The sequence below is a fragment of the Talpa europaea genome (assembly GCF_964194135.1).
Source record: "Talpa europaea genome assembly, chromosome: 11".
NCBI lineage: Eukaryota > Metazoa > Chordata > Mammalia > Eulipotyphla > Talpidae > Talpa > Talpa europaea.
Genome location: NC_140078.1, coordinates 32,707,666 through 32,728,755, shown reverse-complemented (window position 1 = coordinate 32,728,755; position 21,090 = coordinate 32,707,666). Strand labels below are relative to the sequence as shown.

The window sequence follows — 21,090 nt, the reverse complement described above, 5'->3', positions numbered from 1 at the left end:
GGAATGAATTCAGATTAGGAAAAAAGATATGCATGCCACAAGAAAGAATAAATAAATGTATGTGCATATATATTTAATTTTCATTCTTATGTTCTTGCCCCCTCCAATTTTTTTTTTTTTTTTAATAAATGCTTGTGTTGCTGACACTTCACCCTTGCAAACAGAGGATGTTTTTTGGTTTTTCACCTTAATTTAGTATAGAATTTAGGTCATCTAGAACCCAGGGTTGAGGGCGCTTATTTTATTCTTCCTGATATGTGGAAATAATTATGAATGTCTATCGTTTCCCTCAACCAACACAGAAAGTTTCATGTGTATGCAGCACTATTCATCTCAGCATTGTTGGCAATAATATACATTTGAAAGATTCTGAGAGCCACATAAATGCCTACGAATAGAGAATCAGTTAAATAAATTAGGGTGCAACTGTATAAAACACGAGATAGCTTTTTATATACTGATGTGGCATGAGCTCCACAAATATTAAGTATAGAGGATAAAGAAAAACAAGGCTCAAAATAGTATCAGGCAGACTCTATCACTGTACAAAAAGTGAGAGAGGCAAAACAATAGTCATACCCATCTGTGCCTGTGTCTGCCAGGATCCACTGGAGCCTCTGGGGAAGAGGCTGGTTGGCTGGGATATAGGAGAGGGAGGGAGAGTTTTCATTGCATACTCTTTATACAGTTTGAATTTTATTCCATGTGACTGCATCGTCAATTCAGAAAGAATTAGTTGAAATGATAGTCAACAGATAGTCAACATAATTTTAAAAAATAGATCACAGGTCACGGACATTAAACTTGTTGGGGACTTATATGTTAGTATGGACAAGGCTGTCTCTGAGATTACTGCATGTGGAGGGACAAACTATTTTTTTCTAAGGGCAGCACTTTAGCACTGTTCAGAAACACTTAATGTATGATTATGATTAAGATATAAATATGTGTCATTATTGAATTCTTGCTTGGATCCAGCCACTATTATAATATGTGCTAAGTGCTTTGTTTATACCCTTTTATTTAAACCTGAATGCAATGTGAGATGAATGCTGTTATTCCCACTTTATAAAATGTGAGAGAGAGTAAGCGCATCTAAGGTCACACAGTTCATGTGGAAGTCCAAGACTGAAATGGGAAGTGGGATGACAGAACGCCCTCTCCTGACTAGCCTGACCTGGAGTGTCTGTAAATAGAGACTGAAAAATCCTGACATCCAGCATTTGTGAAGTTCTGTGACCTAATACTGGATGGAGTACCCGAGTACTGTCCAAAACAGAACGCAGGACTACAATATTTATTTAATTCTTCTGTCTGTAGTACGTGCTGCCCACATTGAGAAGATGACTGTGTCATTTTGTCCTTGTTCAAAACAACAATAAAAATATCAGAATTAGGACAATGTAACTATTTTCTAAAAGGAGGATGTTTTGACTGAGCTGATATGTCTTGTCCTACTAATGTTGTCATTTGTCATATCTTACAAAACCCCACAATATTCACCTACCAATGATGAAATACCTACTATGTGTGCTAGGAACTGCAGGGGAAACAGAGAGATGTAGGCATAATCTTGACCTCACAGCCATCAAAATGACTACAGGTTGGTGAGTGCTTCTGTTTTTTCACTGGGCGTATGAGAAATATATTAATTATAAAGCAAGCATTATAGGGTTCTGGTAGGAGGAATCCACAAAGCTGGAGAAGCGGTGCTTTCTTTGATGAACAATATGGGTTGTTGTTATAACTTCTATTCTGCATAATCTTCTATTTATACATAATTTTATGCATAAAGTGGATGAAAAGAAATTAATGTCTTTTCTTATTTTCTGTGCCAGGCTAGCCTCTTTTGTTAGTTCAATGTTGCAGTAAAGATGAGAGGGAGGATCAAGCTCTTTAATCCACTGATAATACTACCTCCTTAACACGTTTTGGGGCATATCATTAAAAAATGGGAAGGAAGAATAAAGAAGGATTGATAGTTTTTTGGGGGACAGACATAATAAAAATGATAGCTTCAATCTATTTCTGTAATTGAATATTCCTTCATGTATTTTGCTGCGGCAACTGGATTTTTATATATACATATGTGTATATATATGTATGTATATACACACACGTGTGTGTGTGTATGTATACACATATTAAGGCATTTTTAGTGTCCCTTAGTTACCTCCATGTCATTGTTATATATGTGTGTGTGTGTGTATACACACATTGTTTCATATATATATATATATACACACACACACACTTTTTTGTATATATATGCACACACACATGTATTATTTATTGGTAGAAAGCAAACTTAGAATATTTTCCCATTAGTTTAACAATAAGTATAAAAATCAACAAGAATTTAGTAGTTTTAGCTAATATTCTATAAAACATCAGACCATAAGTGTCTTAGAAAAAAATGCCTATTTTTAGAGTTTAAATGCCTTCACAAAACAAACTAACTTTTTGTTCATTTTTGTGGAAGCCAGAGTTCTTAGCTTCCTGCCTCTGCTGTGCACATGTTATGTGATCTTTCTTGTCAACAGCTGGTGAGACCTATGAATATGGCGGATGTCACTCCTACCATTATGTTACACTATATAAGACTCTGCCATAGCCGACTGGAGCGAGTCTTCAGGCTGACTTTGAAGAAGTAAGCTGTCATGTTGTGAGGGCCACTTGACTCAGACCTGAGGGTGAGCCTTAGATATTGAGAGTGGCCCCCTTGCCAACAGCAAGCAAGAAACTGAGAAATTCTGTCTTCCAGCTATAAAGTACTAAAATTGACCAACGACCCTGAGTTCAGATGAGACTACAGTCCTGACCAATATCTTTGATTGTAACCCTATGAAGACTCTGAACAGAGACTGTTAACCCCTGTCTAAACTCCTGACCCATGGAAACTGTATTTGTTTTGTATTAAGTCTGTGATCAATTGTTATGCAGCAACAGAAAACTAATACAGTTTTAAATTTATAGGTCCTTTGCTTGTTCATCCTTTACAAAGTTGCCCAGGATGAATTGCTAGTGATAGTTTAATATCAGTGCAGAGCCCTTATTATCAGAAACAATTGAATCATTTGCTACAAGTTTCTGTTTTTTAGGTTGCAGAAGTTTATCTCTTAGAGCTAAAAAACATGTTACCCATTTGTGGTGGAAATTTTCACAAAAAGACAGTAGAACAGAGCCTTAATACTTGTTATGACTGCATTAATTTTTAGTGTTGATGTGAACACTGAAAGAATTACTGGAAAGGGAGGTGATGCCTCTGTAAGTCTGGAAAATGGTCAGACCTTTGGTGTAGCACCATTGGGGAATGGTTTCTTGGCATGGCTGCATGATATAATTAAAACAAGAAGCAGCTAAAAGATGAGTAATTCTTTCCTGTTGTATTAAGGCATTTTTAGTGTCCCTTAGTTACCCCCATTCCATTGTTATAAAACAGGTAAATTTTATGCTGCTTTGCAGGGATATTTTGATGCCACGGTGCACTTGAGTGCAAAATTACCAATCACTGTCCTACATTTTGTGTTCTTGAGTCTATTTTGCATAACAGAAGTAGTAGTGAACACAGATGGAATGCTAAATGTGCAAGTCATTATACTTTTCCCTCTGGACTACGTTAACTATTGTTACCTTCACAATTGCTTCTCCCAGTCTCCTCCTTCCTCATTTCTCATTAGCAGTATCTATTTTGTAGTAGGTCAAGAGGTTACTTTATCAACTCTCTATAATTTGTTTTCAATTTTAATATACTTTTTAAAAAATTATTAATTTTTTACATCATTGTTCATTTAATATACTTTTTATTGAAGTATTGACATAGGACAGGCATGTACAGAAATCTTAAGTGTCTGGTTTGAATCCTGTTTACAAAATTCAACTTGTAACCAAATTCCTGATAAAGAGAAAAACCATTCTAACCCCCAAAATCCCATTCTGTCACTACTCTTTCCTGTGAAAGGTGACAATTATCCTACTTGTATCCACGCAGATCATTTTACCTTTTATTGGACCATAGATACATGGAAAATCACATGAATTTTCTCTATCAGGCTGCTGCCTAGGCTTGTAATATTCATCCTGGATATTTTCTGTGACAGTTGTTTGTTCTTTCTCATTACCATATATTATTACCTTGTCTGAATGAATGCCAATTTACCCATTTTACTCTTAGTGGACATGTGGGTAGTTTGCAGTTTTTTATGGTATTGTTTTGATTGGGCTACCGTAAAAATTTTCAAGTAATTCCATGGTGCAGAGATCAACAAACTGCTTCTGCCTGGGTAGTAACCAGTCTCTTCTTGTGGACTAAATTGTTTGTGTCACAACTAGTCCTGTCTGTTGCTGTTAGTATAAAGCAAACTGCGACAGTACATAAATGAGCCAATAAGAAATATGAATTTTAATAATACTTATGGACACTGAAATTTGAATTTTATTTGTCATGAAATATTAAGGTTCTTTTTTTAATATTCTATTTTTATATATATATTAAAAAGGGCAGTTTTCTTGTAAAAAAGGGAGAGAAGAGTTAAGGACACTTGCACAGACACAAGCAGGCAAAAGAGCTGCCCCTGAAAGGGACAGGTTTATTAAAAGAGACACCTGTATGGTTACAGTTGGTTAACCTTAGGAGGAGAGTTGCCGCTTTGTAAAAGGTCGGCGAAGAGACACACCTGCATAGTCACAGGCAGGCAGGAGAACTGCTGCCAATGCTCTAAAATTTTTTAAAGAATGTTTTAGCACAAGGCATACAAGGATGGCCAGCTGGATTTGGCCTTTGACTATAGTTGGCTGACCCTCTGCAGAAGGCATGTACCTAGGGTGGAGTGCTGAGTCCATGGTGTAGATGTTCTTTAACTATAGAACATACTGCCCACATTTCCCAAAATGATTGTATCCAGTTTACAACTTGTAAATTTTTTTTTTAATGTATGAAGGTGTGGACATTTTAGTGCTTGGAAAGAGTTGTTTGCTTACTTTTTACTGATTGTGATTGTGAGAAGTTAGATGTCTGGATAAGTGGCTAGTACTGCACTTATTAGCAAAATAATTGAAGTGTGTGATTGCAAAGTGAGTACCTTTCATTTTATTTACCAGGTCAGGAAATGCAATTCATTTTTTATCTTCAGTTTCATGTTTCCTTCCTTAAACAGTTTTATAACCTTAGCCACATAGACTTTACTTGCAAACAGCTTGCAAATGTAATTTCTCTTCTTAAAGTGGGTTATATTTCCTGTTTGGGGCCATGTGCAGTTAGCATTCAAAATTATATTTGAGCTTTTGAAAATCCTCTTGCATAATCTAAGTGAATGCACCTTTTTGATTTACTAAAGGCAGGTTTGCTAAAGGTATATTAATAATGTTTCAAAGTGTAAATATATCACTTACAAGAATAATCATGTAAAATACTGTTGACCATAACAGTATTTATACAACCAAGACATGTTTTTATATCCCTGCTAATTTGATAGGGAGAGGAGGAGCTGGTCTTTTTGGAATTAGTGTCCATCTAGAGTGTTGTGTTGTGATGTAAACCCCATGAATTCTCAAAGGCAGACTTTTGGAAAGTCTGCCTTGCCTACTTCTTGGGTTCCTAGAAGATAATGTTATTTTGTCATTTCATCGAGTGCTGGGTCACATTCCTCTGTGCTGATGTTTCTTTCCTTTTCCCCAAGTTTACTGCACAGCCAAGGCAGGAATTTCTTTACCGATAGGTGCTATTTACAGTCCATCGCTGCTTATGGTGTAAGCTGCTTTCTGAACCTTTTGATTCATTATATTAATATGGTTTTTAGTGATTGCAAGGGGATTAGGTTGATAGAGGAAAGGGAACATGCACTGTCTTCTTGTAAAAAAAAAAAAAAAAGATTTCGTTACTAACAAAATGCAGCAATGAGCCCTCTTATTGCAGGGTGGTCATTATTGACTGATCAATAACCAGAGTGTGCATCTTCCAGAAGGAAGTTCTGAGTTGCCCCTTTCCTTGTCTTTTTCTTTCCTTTCTTATTCCTCTTTTCCCTCCCGCTCATTTTAGCTCTTCCTTCCTTTTTCTAAATTCACTTTTAGTAATAATACTGGCTCTCATGGCCAAGAAATAAATGAATCTGCAGCATCCAGGAATTAGATGCCACCTTTTTTTCACCTAGCATAGGAAACCTCCTTCTAATCTTTTTTTAAAAATGATATTCTCTCCTGTTTTATGTGAAATAATGGTAAAAAACAAAAACAAAGGCCTTTAAAAAGGAGATCTACAGGATCTTTGCTTTAATATTTGTTTATTTCCTGATTACTTAAGAGCTAGGAGTCCAGATACTGTGATATCAGAACATCGTGCAAAGGTGCCTTTGTGCGTTTCCACATAGAGTTTTAAGTTTTATTTTCATGAGTGTGTTCCTGATGCTTTTGGAGAATGGTAGATTTTTACTGAAAACATTCATAGGACATTCAAGTGTAATTTCTGCTGATAAAGGGTAACTGAAAGGTTCTTTCTTTTCTAAACAGATGTAGATTTTCCTTTTGGCTTTTTTCCCCAGTTTTATTCATATATAATTGGCATAATGTTGCGTTAGTTTTAGGAGTATAACATGATGATTTATGGATATGTCGTGAAATGATTACCACATTAAGTTCAGCTAATATCCACTACCTTGTATAGTCACAATATCTTTATTTGGAATGAAAACCTTTCAGATTTATTCTATTAGCAACTTTTCTCCTACAATACAGTATTGCTACTGTAATCACTAAGCTGTATATTTTTCATATTTAGTTATTACAATTTGATATATTCTGTATATGACCTATATATTACATGCACACACACATACACTCTCTCTCTCTCACACTCACACACTCTCTTACACTCACACTGGACTGAATTGTTTCCCACCAAAATTCGTATGTTGAAGCCTTAACCCCCTAATGCAGCTGCATTTGGAGATGGGACCTTTAGAAGATAATTAAGATTAAATGAGGGGCCTCCCCTTGTGGCGCAGCGGTTGAGGGCTGGGCTGAGAAGCTGCCCGCAGCCTCTGCAGTGCCGGTTTGATCCCTGGCCACTGGCGCGGGTCCCACATGGCGCGCAGACCTCTCCTGCCGTGCCCGCTGCTCCCCTCAGCAGTGTATTTCATATGTCTGCCTGTTCTGTACCCCGCTCTGTCTCTGGTGAATTCTCTCACCCTCCTGCACTTCTGACTGCACCCAGTGCTTACATAAATAAATAAATAAATAAATATTTAAAAAAAAAAAGATTAAATGAGGTTAAATAAATTAAGGTTAAAATATCCTTTAGGTGATAATTAAGGATGAGGCCCTAATCTAGTAAGAAGTGGAAGAAAGAGAAATCTTTGAGTGTATACACCTAGCAAAGGCTATGTGAGCAGATGGTGAGATGGTGGCCTCTTAAAAACCAAGGGAAGAGGCCTCAGATTAAAATTTATCTGGCTGGTACCACTTGAGCCTAGACTTCCTGGCCTATAGAATGTGAGAAGTAAATTTATTGTTTAAGTCATCCAGTTTATGTATGGCATTTTGCTTTGGAAGCTCAAGCTGATTCATACACATACACACACACAGCCTGAATCATTTACACATACACATACACACATTAAACAGAAGTTGAAGTCCTTTTCTATATAATTTTGTAGACCATTTTAAGTTTTCTGATTATCCATTATCATAAATCATACTGTAATGAAATTATATATTTTGTGTAATGTATGCCACATACTTTTTCATATTAAATCACTTGTGACTAGTTTAACTTTTTGTGTTGTGATTTAAAGCTTTATTTTGTTTTAAACATGGTCACTATATAGTGATACCTAAAAGTTTATTAAGATTTAAGGGGTCTTTTTTTTCTTCATTTACATACACTTAGAAGACTTATAACTGAATTTATTAAAATGATCAGTATAACAGAAGTGGGTGATTACAAGTGCTGATATAAAACATGGAAGGCATGAGCTTATATATGTGGATTCTAAAAGATAGCATGAAGAACTGTGACAACACTGTTTTTGAGAACTATTCTGGGTTTTGCTGTGTAATTTCATTAAATGGTACAAAGGCTTTAAGGATCATTTTCTTATTTCTAAACTGGTTGGGGGCATATTAGTGGTAATAGCTGGTTCACAGGGGTGCTCTTAAGTGCAGCCCTGAAGCCCTGCAAATGTGCCCTTTCGATCCTGGCTCTGGTCCAGCCCACACTGCTGAGTCTGTAGGATTACTGTGTGCTGGGCTGGGAAGGGATCGGTATTCAGCTCTCTTCTGACTGATAACTCTGGCTCCTTTAAAGAATTGATGTCAGACTAATTCATTACTTTGTTCAAAGTAAGAAAATTTTTCTTATTCAAGGGAACAATACAGAGACCCACCCATTTTCCTAAGGCACTGCATGTTATTTATTGGCATGCTGCTCGGAATGATTACATGAAATTTGGGGTGAAGGACATACAATCTATGGCTTGACCATGAATATTCAGCTTTGTCCAATGGCGTTAATTTTACTATAACTCTAAAAGTCTAAGAAAATTATATATGGACAATAATTTGGCCCCATTAAATGTTTTTTGGAATAACTATTACTTTCCAAGACCTTGAAGCTTTTTGGTTAAATATAAGTGCTAGTTGTGAATTTTAGGTTTTATGTTTGCATTTTTTTAATAATTCCAATTATTTAATAGAGGAGAGCAAAATATGGATGTTAATGATAACAGCTACTATCTACACCAGTGATAGTACATATAGATAAATATATCTTGAGATTAATAGATTGATACATGGTTATATCTACAAACGTGTGTGTGTATATATATATATATATCTCAGTAATATCGATACACATTCAAGGCAGGGATATTGTAGGTTCCGTTTCATATATTTTCGCAAAACTAATATTGAAATAAAGCAGTCCACCTGAATTTTTTGGTTTTTCAGTGCATATAAAAGTGATGTTTGAATTATATTTTTATCTTTTAAGTATGCAAATAGTATTATGTCTGAAAAAATAATGTGTTTAACTTAATTAAATGTGACACAGAGAGCACAATGAACTCATGCCACTGGAAAAATAATGGCCAAATGACTTGCTGGACACAAGGTTGCTACAGATTTTCAATTTGTAAAAAATACGGTATCTGTGACATACAGTAAAGCACAATGCAATGAAACAAGGTGTACTTGTATATAATTATATATAGCATAGATAATAGATCCAGATCTAGCAGTAGTAATATAGAGATAAATACAAATATAATGGATTATTTATTTTATTCACTAGTACATCTCCAGCATAGAATAGCACTGACAAGTACCAGATGCTCATTAAATATTAGTAGAATAAGTCATAGAAGTAGCTTACTGTAAGTTGAGGGTGTTTGTGATCATAAATCACAGCACTTATCCCTTTAACCATCCTCAGAATACAGCCAGCAGAACAGAGGTGTCAGTCTATTGTGGTGCACAAAAAATTTAGATTGTTTCCAGGATGTGAAATTCCTGGGAACATAAGAAATAGCCGTGTTTGGACCGTGTGCATTTAAAAGGACTTCGTGTGGGACTCAGGCATAAAAACTGCTTTGGTTATCTGCTGGTCTGTCTAGCAGGAGAAGCAAGCAATGCACAGCTGTAAAGTCACTTGTCTGTATTTGACTGAGATCCAGGTAGTTCAGCTGGATAACTGTGGTCAGTACAGAGTCCATTTTGGACTCATTAATCTCTAAATATTTCCTAGGAGGAGGAAAAGGATAGGTACGATTCAGATAGAGAAAGGAACTAGGAATGCTGTCTCAAAAAGACAGTATCACTTGAGCAAAAAGTGCAGGTAGAGATGAGTGTTTTATTTTTCTGGGTAGGAAGCATGAGTATATCAGCTTTATAGGACCATAGTTTAAGGCCAGTGGCAGATTGAAGCTTTCTGGTTTACAATATGCCACGTAAAGTGTTCAAAGTCATCCCCTCACTTAGCTTTCTTATCTTGTGTTAGTTTATATTGTATAGAAATGGCTTATTAAACTTTCCGGTGAGTCTTCTAGAATATTTTTGACTTCCATTTAGGTCAAATATACTAAAATATTTGTGATCACAAGATCCTGCTTTACTTAAAAAGTCTAGTTAAATCTTAATGTGAGGAAATTTGCTCTTGCATATTTTCACAAGTAATTTCTTTAATTGGTATTATGCACTTTGCATAATTTAAATACCAACAGCTGGGTGATTTGCTCAGCCGGCAAAGGACTGTTTCATCAGAAAGATCTACACAGCATCTTCTCTGAACTGCCTGCCAACAGTTAGCTATTCAGTGTTTAAATAATGATGTTTCTGCAGTGGGAAGTGTAGTGGAAATTGAACTGCCCCAGTAGTTTGTTTCTTTAAAAGGACAATATTAATTCTCTCTAATGTTTAGGAACCTGCTACCAGTAAAGTCAGGAAATTTAGGTTGTAAGTACCATGGAGCATGTGTTAGCTAGATTCTTCTCTTCCTCTTTCTGCCCTTTCGAATCTGGGACCATTCTTCATCTGTTCTGAATTTATCTTTCGATTACAGACTGTGATGTAGATTGTTTCAGAGTTATGTAAAAAGCAAGACTTTTGCATTCCTACTACAACTTTTATAATAGATGCTAGTCTGATGTCAACTTCATGATACTAGGTATATATGTTTTGGACACTTGTTAAATTATTTCTGATTTTAGTCTTTTAGAATCAAACCATTATATTTAAACAAGATTCCCTTATGAACTGCTGACTTTCCCTCATCATTTTAATTATCCTTTTCAGGTTCAAAAGATACTTTTGTCTAGCAAGGAACATGAAAACATGATTGATAAGAGACCATTTAAGTTCTATAAGTCAGGATGTAATGAAGGTATCTTCTTAAAAAAATAAAAAAGGGAGGTTCCATGTTCCCTGTTGCATCTAATGAGGGGCAGAGCGGAGTGGTGAGGGAGCTTGAGATACAGAGGAGACACTAGGAGAGACATATGGAGCAGACATGTGAAGAAAAAGGGTTGACTTGAGTCTCAGCTTTGGACTTGCTCCAAGGAGTTGAGGGATGTGGAGAAGAGGCATTTAGAGACACTTGGAAGAGGCATGTGGGTGAGAGATATGTGAGAGGCTGATAATGACAGCCATTATCTTGATTTGTACTTTGATCTTGCTCCACTCCTTCCAGACTTACCTGGTCCCTTCTGTCCCTTTCCTATGGTTCCCTGCCAGAAGGTTCCTTACACTTGTGGCAAGTTTGGGGGCCACAGTGGCTTTGCTTTGGTCATTTACCCATGAGAGGATGGGTAACTTTGGGTGTTTTATTGGGAAAATATTATCCTTTCTTCTCCTCACTCTCTGTGTACACTAATTGTATTACAGTTCTTTCACACTAAGAATTACTTTGTCTTAATGTGACTGATGGCAGAATCCCTTCAGAATGTTTAAGTTTGGGGGTCCTGGAGTGCCCCTCAGTCTGCCCACTAACAAGGATACTGCTCAGTAGTTTGACTCTCATCTTGTCTGTATTTCCTGAGCTTGACTGTTTGTCCTGGGCCCACTGTTTGCTTTCTGGAGGGGCCAGACAGTAATACATGATTTTGATAGCCGTGGGTCTCAGCAAACAGCAAGCCAGGAAGAGTGATGGGGAAGTAGAGTGGTGCAGGAGGTGAGCTTAGTCTGAGCCAGGAAGTTGTCTGTTTTTCTCACGTGTCTTTGATCTTTAGGGAGCAAGCTGCATGAGTGACTAGAGCTGCCTGACAAGCCATAAAGGAGCAAGCCATAAAGATTTAGGGGGAGAATTTCCCAGGCACAGGGAATAGCATGCGCTGAAGTCCTACACTGGAAATGAGGCTGCGCTCAGGCTAGAGTGTTGTGAGTCAGATAGAGAGTGGAGGTGCTAAGGTTCAGTAGATGGGCAGGGGCTGGAGGAAGTGAGATACGGGGGGCTTTGACTTCCATAAAGATGGCTCTGACTTCCTTATGGAGAGTAGCTTATAGATCGCCAATAGAGGAAGCAAAAGGACTAGTTGGGGAATGTTAGAGATTCCATGTATGTAGTAGCCGGACTAGGTCAGTGGCACTGGAGACAGATAGTTTTGGGTGATTCAGACCTTGTCAAGCAGGAAGAGCTGATGAACCTACTGATAGTCTGGCTTTGGAGTTTGGGGTGAAGATCAGGATTAGGGTGATTTCTAGGCTGACCCACTTGCTTCTAACCATTGTTCTCCCTTCTCCCCCCAGCCTGTGCATTGTTAATTTTGCCTTCCTACTGAACCCCCTTTCTGGAACCTTCTTTTTGGATCCTTCTTCTGATTAAGACTGATCCCTGACCTCCCCTGCAGCTCTGTGTTTGTGATATCTGGCAGACATTTTCAGTTTTGTTTTATCTTTAACTTCACAGACTGTTCTTTCCCTTCTCTCTCTCTCTCTCTCTCTCTTTTTTTTTAAAGTCAGCTTATCATTTAAAGAGAATAATTAATAGAACTCTCACACGAAGAGTTACATATTACCAACTAGATTTGCAGGGACACTGAACATAATACTAGCCAGCAGATGCTATTTTTTATTCACTGAATCATTCTCTCTGGGAAAATTAGCAAATATTTAAAAAAAAATTCCTGGAGGGTTATGAAGAAGATAGTTCTATCCCTTTTCATCGCTTGCTCATGTTGCATGAAAAGTGGCTGGAAGAAGATGGGATGGGGATCAGACAGTCGACAGATGCAGCTTCAGTGACTTTCTGGTGATCTCGGTGACTGCTTCCTTTCTGTTTATGAACAGGATTCTTTCTGTGTGCAAAAGAATGTACAAGAACCAGTAGCTACTGGTAAAGACCAGCTTTGGTGTACTTGCAGGACCTCAGGACTAATTAATTTGTGTTGGCAATGACTAGCATTCACATATATAAAAGAAGCATGTAAATTACTTGACAACACTTGATAGTCAAATTGGTAAATGATTTATTTTTTTAAGATTTATGTATACAAGAACTGGGGTACAGGCCAGAGGTGTGTGTGTGGGGGGGGTGGAGGGTGAGAGGATTCCACAGAGACAGAATGGGGAACAGAACAGGCAGATTGACTGAAAATACACTGCTGAGGGGAGCAGTGGGTGAGTCAGAAGAGGTCTGATGCGCCATGTGGGTAGCTCCCAGGCTGGCCGGTGATCTAACTCATGCTTCAGTGACTGCAGATAGCTCCATTGTTTGCATCTTAACCCTTTGCGCCACCTGGGAGGCCCTGATGAATGATTTTTAAAAAGTCAGCATTGTCTACTGTTGCTTAGCTTTCTGGAAAGTATCACAATGCAACATCAGGATTTCTTTTTTTTTTAGAAATAACATTCTGGATATTTATCAGATTTTTGCAACTCTTGAACTCTCCAATTTCCTTATTTCTCATTTAGAAAGATATGTAGAACAGTGTGAAGGACCCCTTAAGCTCAATGTGTCTTAAACTGTTGGTTGCATAGAGTCCATCTACCTCTATGGTGTCTTTCAAGCTACCTTTTCCCTTATAATTCAGCCTCTCTCTCCTCTCTCATCCTAGTCATTCTGAAGTCTTTGACAGATTTATCTTTTCAAGTATCAGCCAATTTGTTTTTAAAATTCTCACTGGCTTCCCATTTTCTGAATCAAATAAAGACCCTTCTACCTGGCTTTCCAGATCATTTTTCCAGGTTTCTCAGTTAAACAGTATGTCCAGTGTTGCCTTGTGCATACTCCCATGTTTTTACCTCTGTATTTTTATGTAAAAAATCTTCAATAAGGAAGCACCCCTTATTTTTTCCTTCCTTTTTTAGCCTGATTTAAAAAATATGTTCTTAATTGTTAAAGAGGTAGTTGAAGATGGCATCATAGATTTCAAAGAAATGTGGAGATAATAATAAAAATCAAAATAAAGATTCCACCCTACAGCAGAAGCACCACCATGAATTTACTAACAGGGAGCAGATGAAAAGAATGTCATGAGCTGGTTACTGAAGAAAATCCAAGGTGGGAGGTGTTCCTAAACCTGCACCTCATAAACTTAATCAGTGAGAATTCTGAAACTATCCCTTGTACTCTCAAATCAGGGGAGCAGTAAATTGATTTTCCTGTTCTTATTAAGGAATCATAGACATTAATGATGGTGATAACTAGGATGAAGTGAAGGACCATGAAGTAACAAGCAGAGCTGACTCTTTCTGTAAATGACAGCTTGTTGAAACAATGAGAAGTCTGAATGCAACTTTCCCTGAGAAATGGGATCTATTTCCAGCAGGAGGAAGTTTAGTAGGGAATGTTTAATGACTTTTGTTAAGAGAATGCAGAGCCCAGGAATTCAAACAAACCCTTCATGGTGCATGGTTGAGATCTCCCAGCCTTCTATCATTCTGTCTAGCTAGAGAAGTCAATAGACTACATTCTATCCAAGGCTTTGAACTAGAAATACCACAGATATGGCAGTAGTCAGGGAGTTGCCTGTCTGAGTTACAGCTTATAGAATTTCTAGACAGACAGACCAAATAATATAGAAGATGAAAAACCAAATAGGACAATTACATAAACTTTAGCAGTATCCATCAGATAGACTGATGGATAGGTGGACAGATGGATAGGCAGTCAAAGAGAAAGAAAAAAGAATATAGTATGCAAAAGACAAAAGATTCAGATCTGAATGAAAACATATTTCAAGGTGTAGTAGAAATTCCTTATAGTTGTTTCATTCTGTGGAAAAAGTTATTGAGAAATTTGAGTTCAATAAACAAAGCATGATGATTATATGAAGCAGAATGAAATGAAAAAGGTGGTATTATAGACCCAAAGAAAACTTCTAGGAGGTTCAGAACAACATCTGTTATAAGGCTAATTAAATGAAATTAGAAAAATCAAGGAAAAAATAGATGCCATTGAAATCAAATTACTAAAAAAGGAAAGGTTTGATAATTTTGGTAAACACAAATGAAATAATCAAGATATTAAGGCAATCAGAAACTAAAAGATGAAGACAAAGACAATGTAATATAAGGATAATTGGTGTTCTTGAAGGAGATAATTAACTAATGAAGCAGATAAATGGAATATAAAGCAAGACACTTTTCATGACATGAAAAATAAATAAAAGAACTGAGTCTGCAGATTAGAAAAATATATTGCATTCTAGGAAAATTTAGAGTACAGCATGTTTAATGCTAAGATTTGTCTTAATTAAGCTATTTAATTTCAAGGATAAATGAAAATTTCTTCAAAATGTAGGAAAACACAATGTCTGTCCTTAGAGATCTCTTCATTGATGGGCAGCCACATTGGCAAAGTTTTCCCAGTATTTCTCAAACAGGATTTCAGGTTGGCTTTTTAAGAAGGAAAAATAGATTCTTGTTTTTTGCTTTTTTTCAGGAAAGTTATTGAGTTTGTCAGACACTGTACTAGATAACTCAGGATATTGTGGTCAAGAGGTAGAATCCCTTAGTTAAGTTATGGAAACAGCCTAAGTCAAGGACAGAGGAGTGGATCAGAAAAATGTGTTGTGTGTATATATGCACAGTGGAATGCTAGTCAGTTATAAAGAAAGACGGATTCCTGCTATTTGGGACAACATGGATGGAACGCGAGAGTGTGTTAAAGTAAGTCAGAAGGAGAAAGACAAATCCCAGGTGATCACACTTATAACTGGAAAATAGAGAAACATAACACTGGATTAGTCAAAACCAAACTAATATAAATTCTTAACATATGACTGCAAAAGTGAGGCACGAGAAGGCGAAGGAGGGAAGGAGGGAAGGGGCCCAAATGGATCATGATGGAGGATTGTGGCACTGGTGGTGAGCAGGGTGTGAAATTATACATCTCTGGAGGTTTGGACATATAAACCCTGGAACAGATACAGACTGTAAACCTACTTTTACCTCAATAAACATAATTTGGGGAAAAAATAAAATTTACCTATCTTTTTTTTAAAAAAGAGGTAGATCCCTGCTCAGTCTAATAAATCAGTCTGATTACATTAGACACTTCCAGTGAGCCCTGTCTCCATGTGCTCTTCTTGAAATCATTTCAGCCCTGCCTACAATACACCTGAACTGCTGGAATGTGCCAGTAATGATGGTGTGTCCTGGCACTGGATCCATATTTTGCATTCAGAGGTTGCAGTAAAACATTGATCACATTATTTGCAAATTTTATCTAAATAATGTTTAAAAGAAACCAGTACTCTGTTTTTGACAGATTAAGTCAGACTATGGTTTCTTTCCCATACAAATATTTATTGCCAAGAGCTCTGTTTCAATACATAATATGTGCAGCTATACCTATTTTACCACCTTCTTTCCTTGGGATCTGATGTGTCAGGGGTTGGGGATAGCCGTCTTAGCTGTGTTAAATATTCCATCTTATCAAAGAGGTTTCATAAATTATGTATAACTGTAGATGCCACTCAATAAATATTTTATACGTGATAGATATTTTTGTCTGAAATTACTTTTTCAGTTGAGCAATGATTTAAACCCTCGTTTTAGTTTCATGAGGTGACACTTTTATAATATCATGTAGCTGAATGCAGCTTGAATGTCATAGAGCTTTAAGGCAGAATTTAATCATAAATTTATCTGTCCCCACTCTCAATCCTAGAAAACCATCTTAATTCAGGTTTTACCCATTCTATGCATGTGTGTTTGTGTGCGCGTGAGTTTGGGGGATGGATGTTAACAGTAATGCTTTTGACCAAACAGCATCAAAGTTGTGAATTTCAAGTGATTTTTAAAATCTATGAGACTCATTTCAAGGAAGGAAATAAAAAGTGTTTTTCAGTGGTTAAAGAATAAGGACTACTAAACTAAACTGAAATGTAATCCAAAACAATTTTTCTAGACTAAAAGCTATAAAAGTTTAAAATACTGCTTTTTTATGGGGATTGGGGGTGATATAGTCCACTTCTGTGCAGAAAGAAAATACATATGTCTTTGGCCTTATCAGAATAGTCACTCCCCTGTTCTGTTTAGGCCTGGAGGCCTGGAACACTATATTGTCTATGTGTGTGCTGTACTGTTACAGTTCAGAGCTCCCAGCGAGGACACTATTTCATGAAATGGAGCTGTATGATTAAATTCTCCACTGTAATATATATCTTTAAAAAAATCACATACTCCCCATTTCTGCTTGAATTCTATGGGCAGGAGCAAAAAGCATGAACTCTACCATTATATGAGAGGTAGGAGTAGGGGGTTTATTTAGAGAGCTCATTTCAGCTGAGATTTGCAAGGGCCTTGGTGTAGTAAATCAAGATTAGTGAAGCCTCCGACCTGGAAGCCCGAGGTTCTGATCCCTGCAGTGGGAGCCTGGCTGATAAGAGAAATAATTGAAGAACAATGATATGCTTCATTTCCTTTTCTTGAATCTAAGTTATGTATTGGTCATTTTCTCTGCATATCTTTCTAATGGTCGTTAAATTAAATTGCTTTCTTCCAACTGGTGATTTTTATGTTTGTTTTCTTTTCAACACATCTTTTTTTGCCTCTTCATTCCATCACCCTCTTGCATGACACCACCTCTGCATATGTGCATTTGAGAATCATCTGTCTACAGAGGTAAAGGCGAGGGGGAAAGTCACCTTTCTTTCTACTGCCCCTGCCCAGAGTCCCTTAGGAGCCCCCTGGCCTGCAAGGTTGTCAAGTTCTGAATCCTTCACCGAGAGTGTGGTAGATTTTGTACATTCTTTAAATACTTAAATGACACAGTACATTTATTCATTCTAGGAATGTGAGGACTATGGATATATTTCAGACAGTGTTGGGCACAGAAGTTACAGAGCTGAGCCCAGTCACTTCTGTCTGGCTTTAGGGATAGGTGTGAGGATGAGAATCACTAGGAGGGTCTCTAACCAGAACCCCATTAGTGGCTTGGAAATGACTGCCCCCATGATCTATCTTAGAGCAGCACTTAGTTGTGCACTTGAATGTGACTCTGAATTCAACATGCCCCAACCTCAAACCTTCAGTCTTCTGAAATTTGTCTGATTTCCACCATGGACTTGCTTAGAAGTCTCATTTTGCAGGTCTTTTGTGCCAGTAGGGCCTGATTGAAGCTATGGCCTGCCAGTCTCTCTGCTCCGAAGCATTGCCATTGACCTTCCTTCCTACATTTATATGAACTCCTGTATCTGTGTACTCATTTATTCACTTTACAAATATGGAGGAACAACTTTATATGATCATGAAATTAAGTACTGAGTTACAGTCCAGTCAACAGACAGGTAATAAAATTGTATAAAACATATCTTGTAGTGATAAATGCTAAGGGGAAAGACAACTCAGATTAAGGGAGGTTTGTGATTACTATTTTGTATGTTGTGATGGGGAAGATAGCTTTAGAGCAGAGATCTGAGGAAGTGAGTGTCAAGTTATGTTTGTATGTATGTTGGGTAGGGTAGTTCTTAACTGGGGCAGATTCTGCTACCTGGGGACACTTGCCAATGTCTGGAGACAGTTTTAGTTGTTACAATCCTGGGGCAATCGTAATGTATTATTGGTATTTAGTGGGTAGAGGCCAGGGATGCTGCTAAACATCCTACAGTGCATAAAACTTATGGGCCTCCTCAGTGGCACGGCGCTTGAGCGCTGGTCTGTAAAGCTGCCTGTGGCCTCTGCAGCGTGGGTTCTATCCCCGGCCCCCGGTGAGGGTCCCGCATGGCGCACAAACCTATCCTGCCTTGCCCGCTGCTCCCCTCAGCAGTGTATTTTGTCAGCCTGTCTGTTCTGCTCCCTGCTCTGGCTCTGGTGAATTCTCTGACCGTCCTGTGCTTCTGACTGTACCCAGTGCTTATATGAATAAATAAATAAATTAAAAAAAAAAAGACTTCCCCTCAGAATGAAGAGGGGGGGTTTAGAAAGTAGTGCTGAGGTTTAGAAACCCTGTCCTAGGGGAAGAGAAAGAATAGACAATGGCAGAAGAAAAGCAATGACAAAAGCCCTAAGATGGGGGAAAACTGGCAAGTTTCAGGACAACCACTGAGTCAGTGGATTCCTCGAGAGAAGTAAGTAGTGGGAGGCTAGTAAGGGTCATCAGGAGCTTTGTAGAATTTTACAAAGCCTTTTACTTTTGTTTCAGTGATATGAGAGGCCATTTAGAGGAGGTAGGCCAGGGGACTACCCTGCCCTGATGTCCACCTGGCTTATTCTGGTGCAGCATGGACCATGGTTGGTGCATGAATGGTGGTTGGTAGCTTGGATTGTTGGATGATCCCTGGTGAAAGATGATATTGGTTGAGGCCAGGCAGGAGTGTGGTGCATGTGGTTTAATATCAGGTTGGTGATATATTTTTAAGGTAGAGTCAATACTAAGAGTGTAAAGGGTAGTGAGACAAAGCAAAGTGTAGCTATGGTTTTTGGTCCACTTAACTGTAGAACATTGGCATTTGTTAAGAAAGGATAGATTGCCGGTTTGAGTGGCAGGGTGAATCAAGGTTTGTTTTTTTTCAATGTGTTAAATTTGGATTGCCTGCTTGGCATTCCTGTAGGTATATGGAGGTATGTGCATGAGTATGGAGTTTAAGGGAGAAGTTTGTCTAGAGATTTAGATTTCTGAGAGTGATCATCAGATTAACTGCCAGTATAGAGACAGGACGAAATCATGAAAGGAGTGATTTAGATAGCAGAGGTCCAAGGCTGAAAGCCTCCCTGGAGAAAGCTTCAAGGGAGAGTGGGAGGACACAAATACCACCAGTATAGGAAAGTCTTTAGAGGTGATTTTCTCAAAAATGGTGGAGCTGAGATGTAGGGCCAAGGGAGTAGGTGTGGTTGTTAGTGGTGGTGGGATTTTATGTAGACTGGACAATCATGAGAATGGTGCATGGGCTAGAGAGTCAATTGTACTTCAGTAAAGGAGTAGCTAACACACAGGAAAGGGTTTCTCTGTGATTCCATGTGGTTTCTCTGTGGTTCTCTATGGTTCCTCCATGATTTCTCTATGGTTCTCTAAACTTCCTACACAGTTTAATCAAGTAACTGGAGAAAAGAGCCTATCAATAAGGAGACATCTAGCTATTCAGTGAAATAAAGTTTCTAAAGAAGCAAGGTTACTTTCTCATTGGGTAATCAGAGAACATTTCTTTAGGTAAGGCAAAGTTTGATCTAGGCATCAAAGATTGTGTGTGTGTATATATATCATTATATAAAAATTCATATATATTTATATCATATTTTAAATATGTATTATAAATATATTTTAATATATTTATATTATATATATGTGTGTGTATAGATAGATAAATAAATCAGGTAATCAGGCAATACATTTACACATTGTATATTGAGCTTTTTATATGTTCCAAGTTCACCTTGCCTACCATATGCCAGGATTTCAGCATGAAATTTAAGGTCCATTTTTCTTACCCCCCCCTTTTATGATGAAATATAAAATATTGCTTATTTTGACATTCTAAAGAACACCTAATATGAAGTTTTCTTCCCCCAAAATAACCTTTTTTCTTTTTTTCCCTCCTAATTGCAGGAACAAACTCTGGCACTTAGGAAAGAAGGAATTGGAGTTGTTTTGGATTCTGAACTGCCACATCTGATTGGCATTGATGATGACCTTCTGAGTACTGGAATCATCTTATATCACTTGAAGGTAGAAACTGCTTACATGAACCATTCTAATTTTATTTTCACTTTTCCCTTATTCACTAGCAAGTTATAATACCATATGTCCATGAATACAGCCACTGCATTAAAGAATATACAACAAATCTTTGAGCTTTTTGGGTATTTTCAACAGTACACTGGAATTCTGTATTGTTCGAAGTTCCCTTGTTTATATAGTTCTAAAGCTAAATGAAGATCCATTCACTTTGCCTTCTATTTTATAGAATCAGTAGGAATGAGGTAATAAACAAAAAAGGCAGACAGACTGAGGAAGAAAAGTCACAAGCACCTGAAACTGAGATTTGTTATATGTACACTTTCCTAGTTTCTAGTGTTAATTATAAAGTTGTTTCACCCAGGTGCAGTATTGGGCCTGGTCTTGAACAGACTGCTCATGTCAAGAGAACTGCATTTCTACATCATTATCTGTGGTTGCCTCTGTAGCCTTGACTTTATTAGTCTCTTTTTGATTCATGATGTAAA

At 37.5% G+C, this 21,090-nt stretch overlaps 1 protein-coding gene across 3 annotated transcripts in view; it reads left to right on the top strand.

Annotated features, from left to right (window-relative positions):
• The window catches only part of KIF16B (kinesin family member 16B), a gene marked incomplete at both ends in the record, with an annotated part of 259,483 nt that overhangs the window by 115,971 nt on the left and 122,422 nt on the right, over positions 1 to 21,090 (top strand). For all 3 annotated transcript variants that reach the window (XM_084248158.1, XM_084248157.1, XM_084248156.1), the window contains one exon: positions 20,474 to 20,593. In XM_084248158.1, coding sequence (XP_084104284.1) covers positions 20,474 to 20,593 — 120 coding nt within the window. The remainder of the gene's footprint in view (positions 1 to 20,473; positions 20,594 to 21,090) is intronic.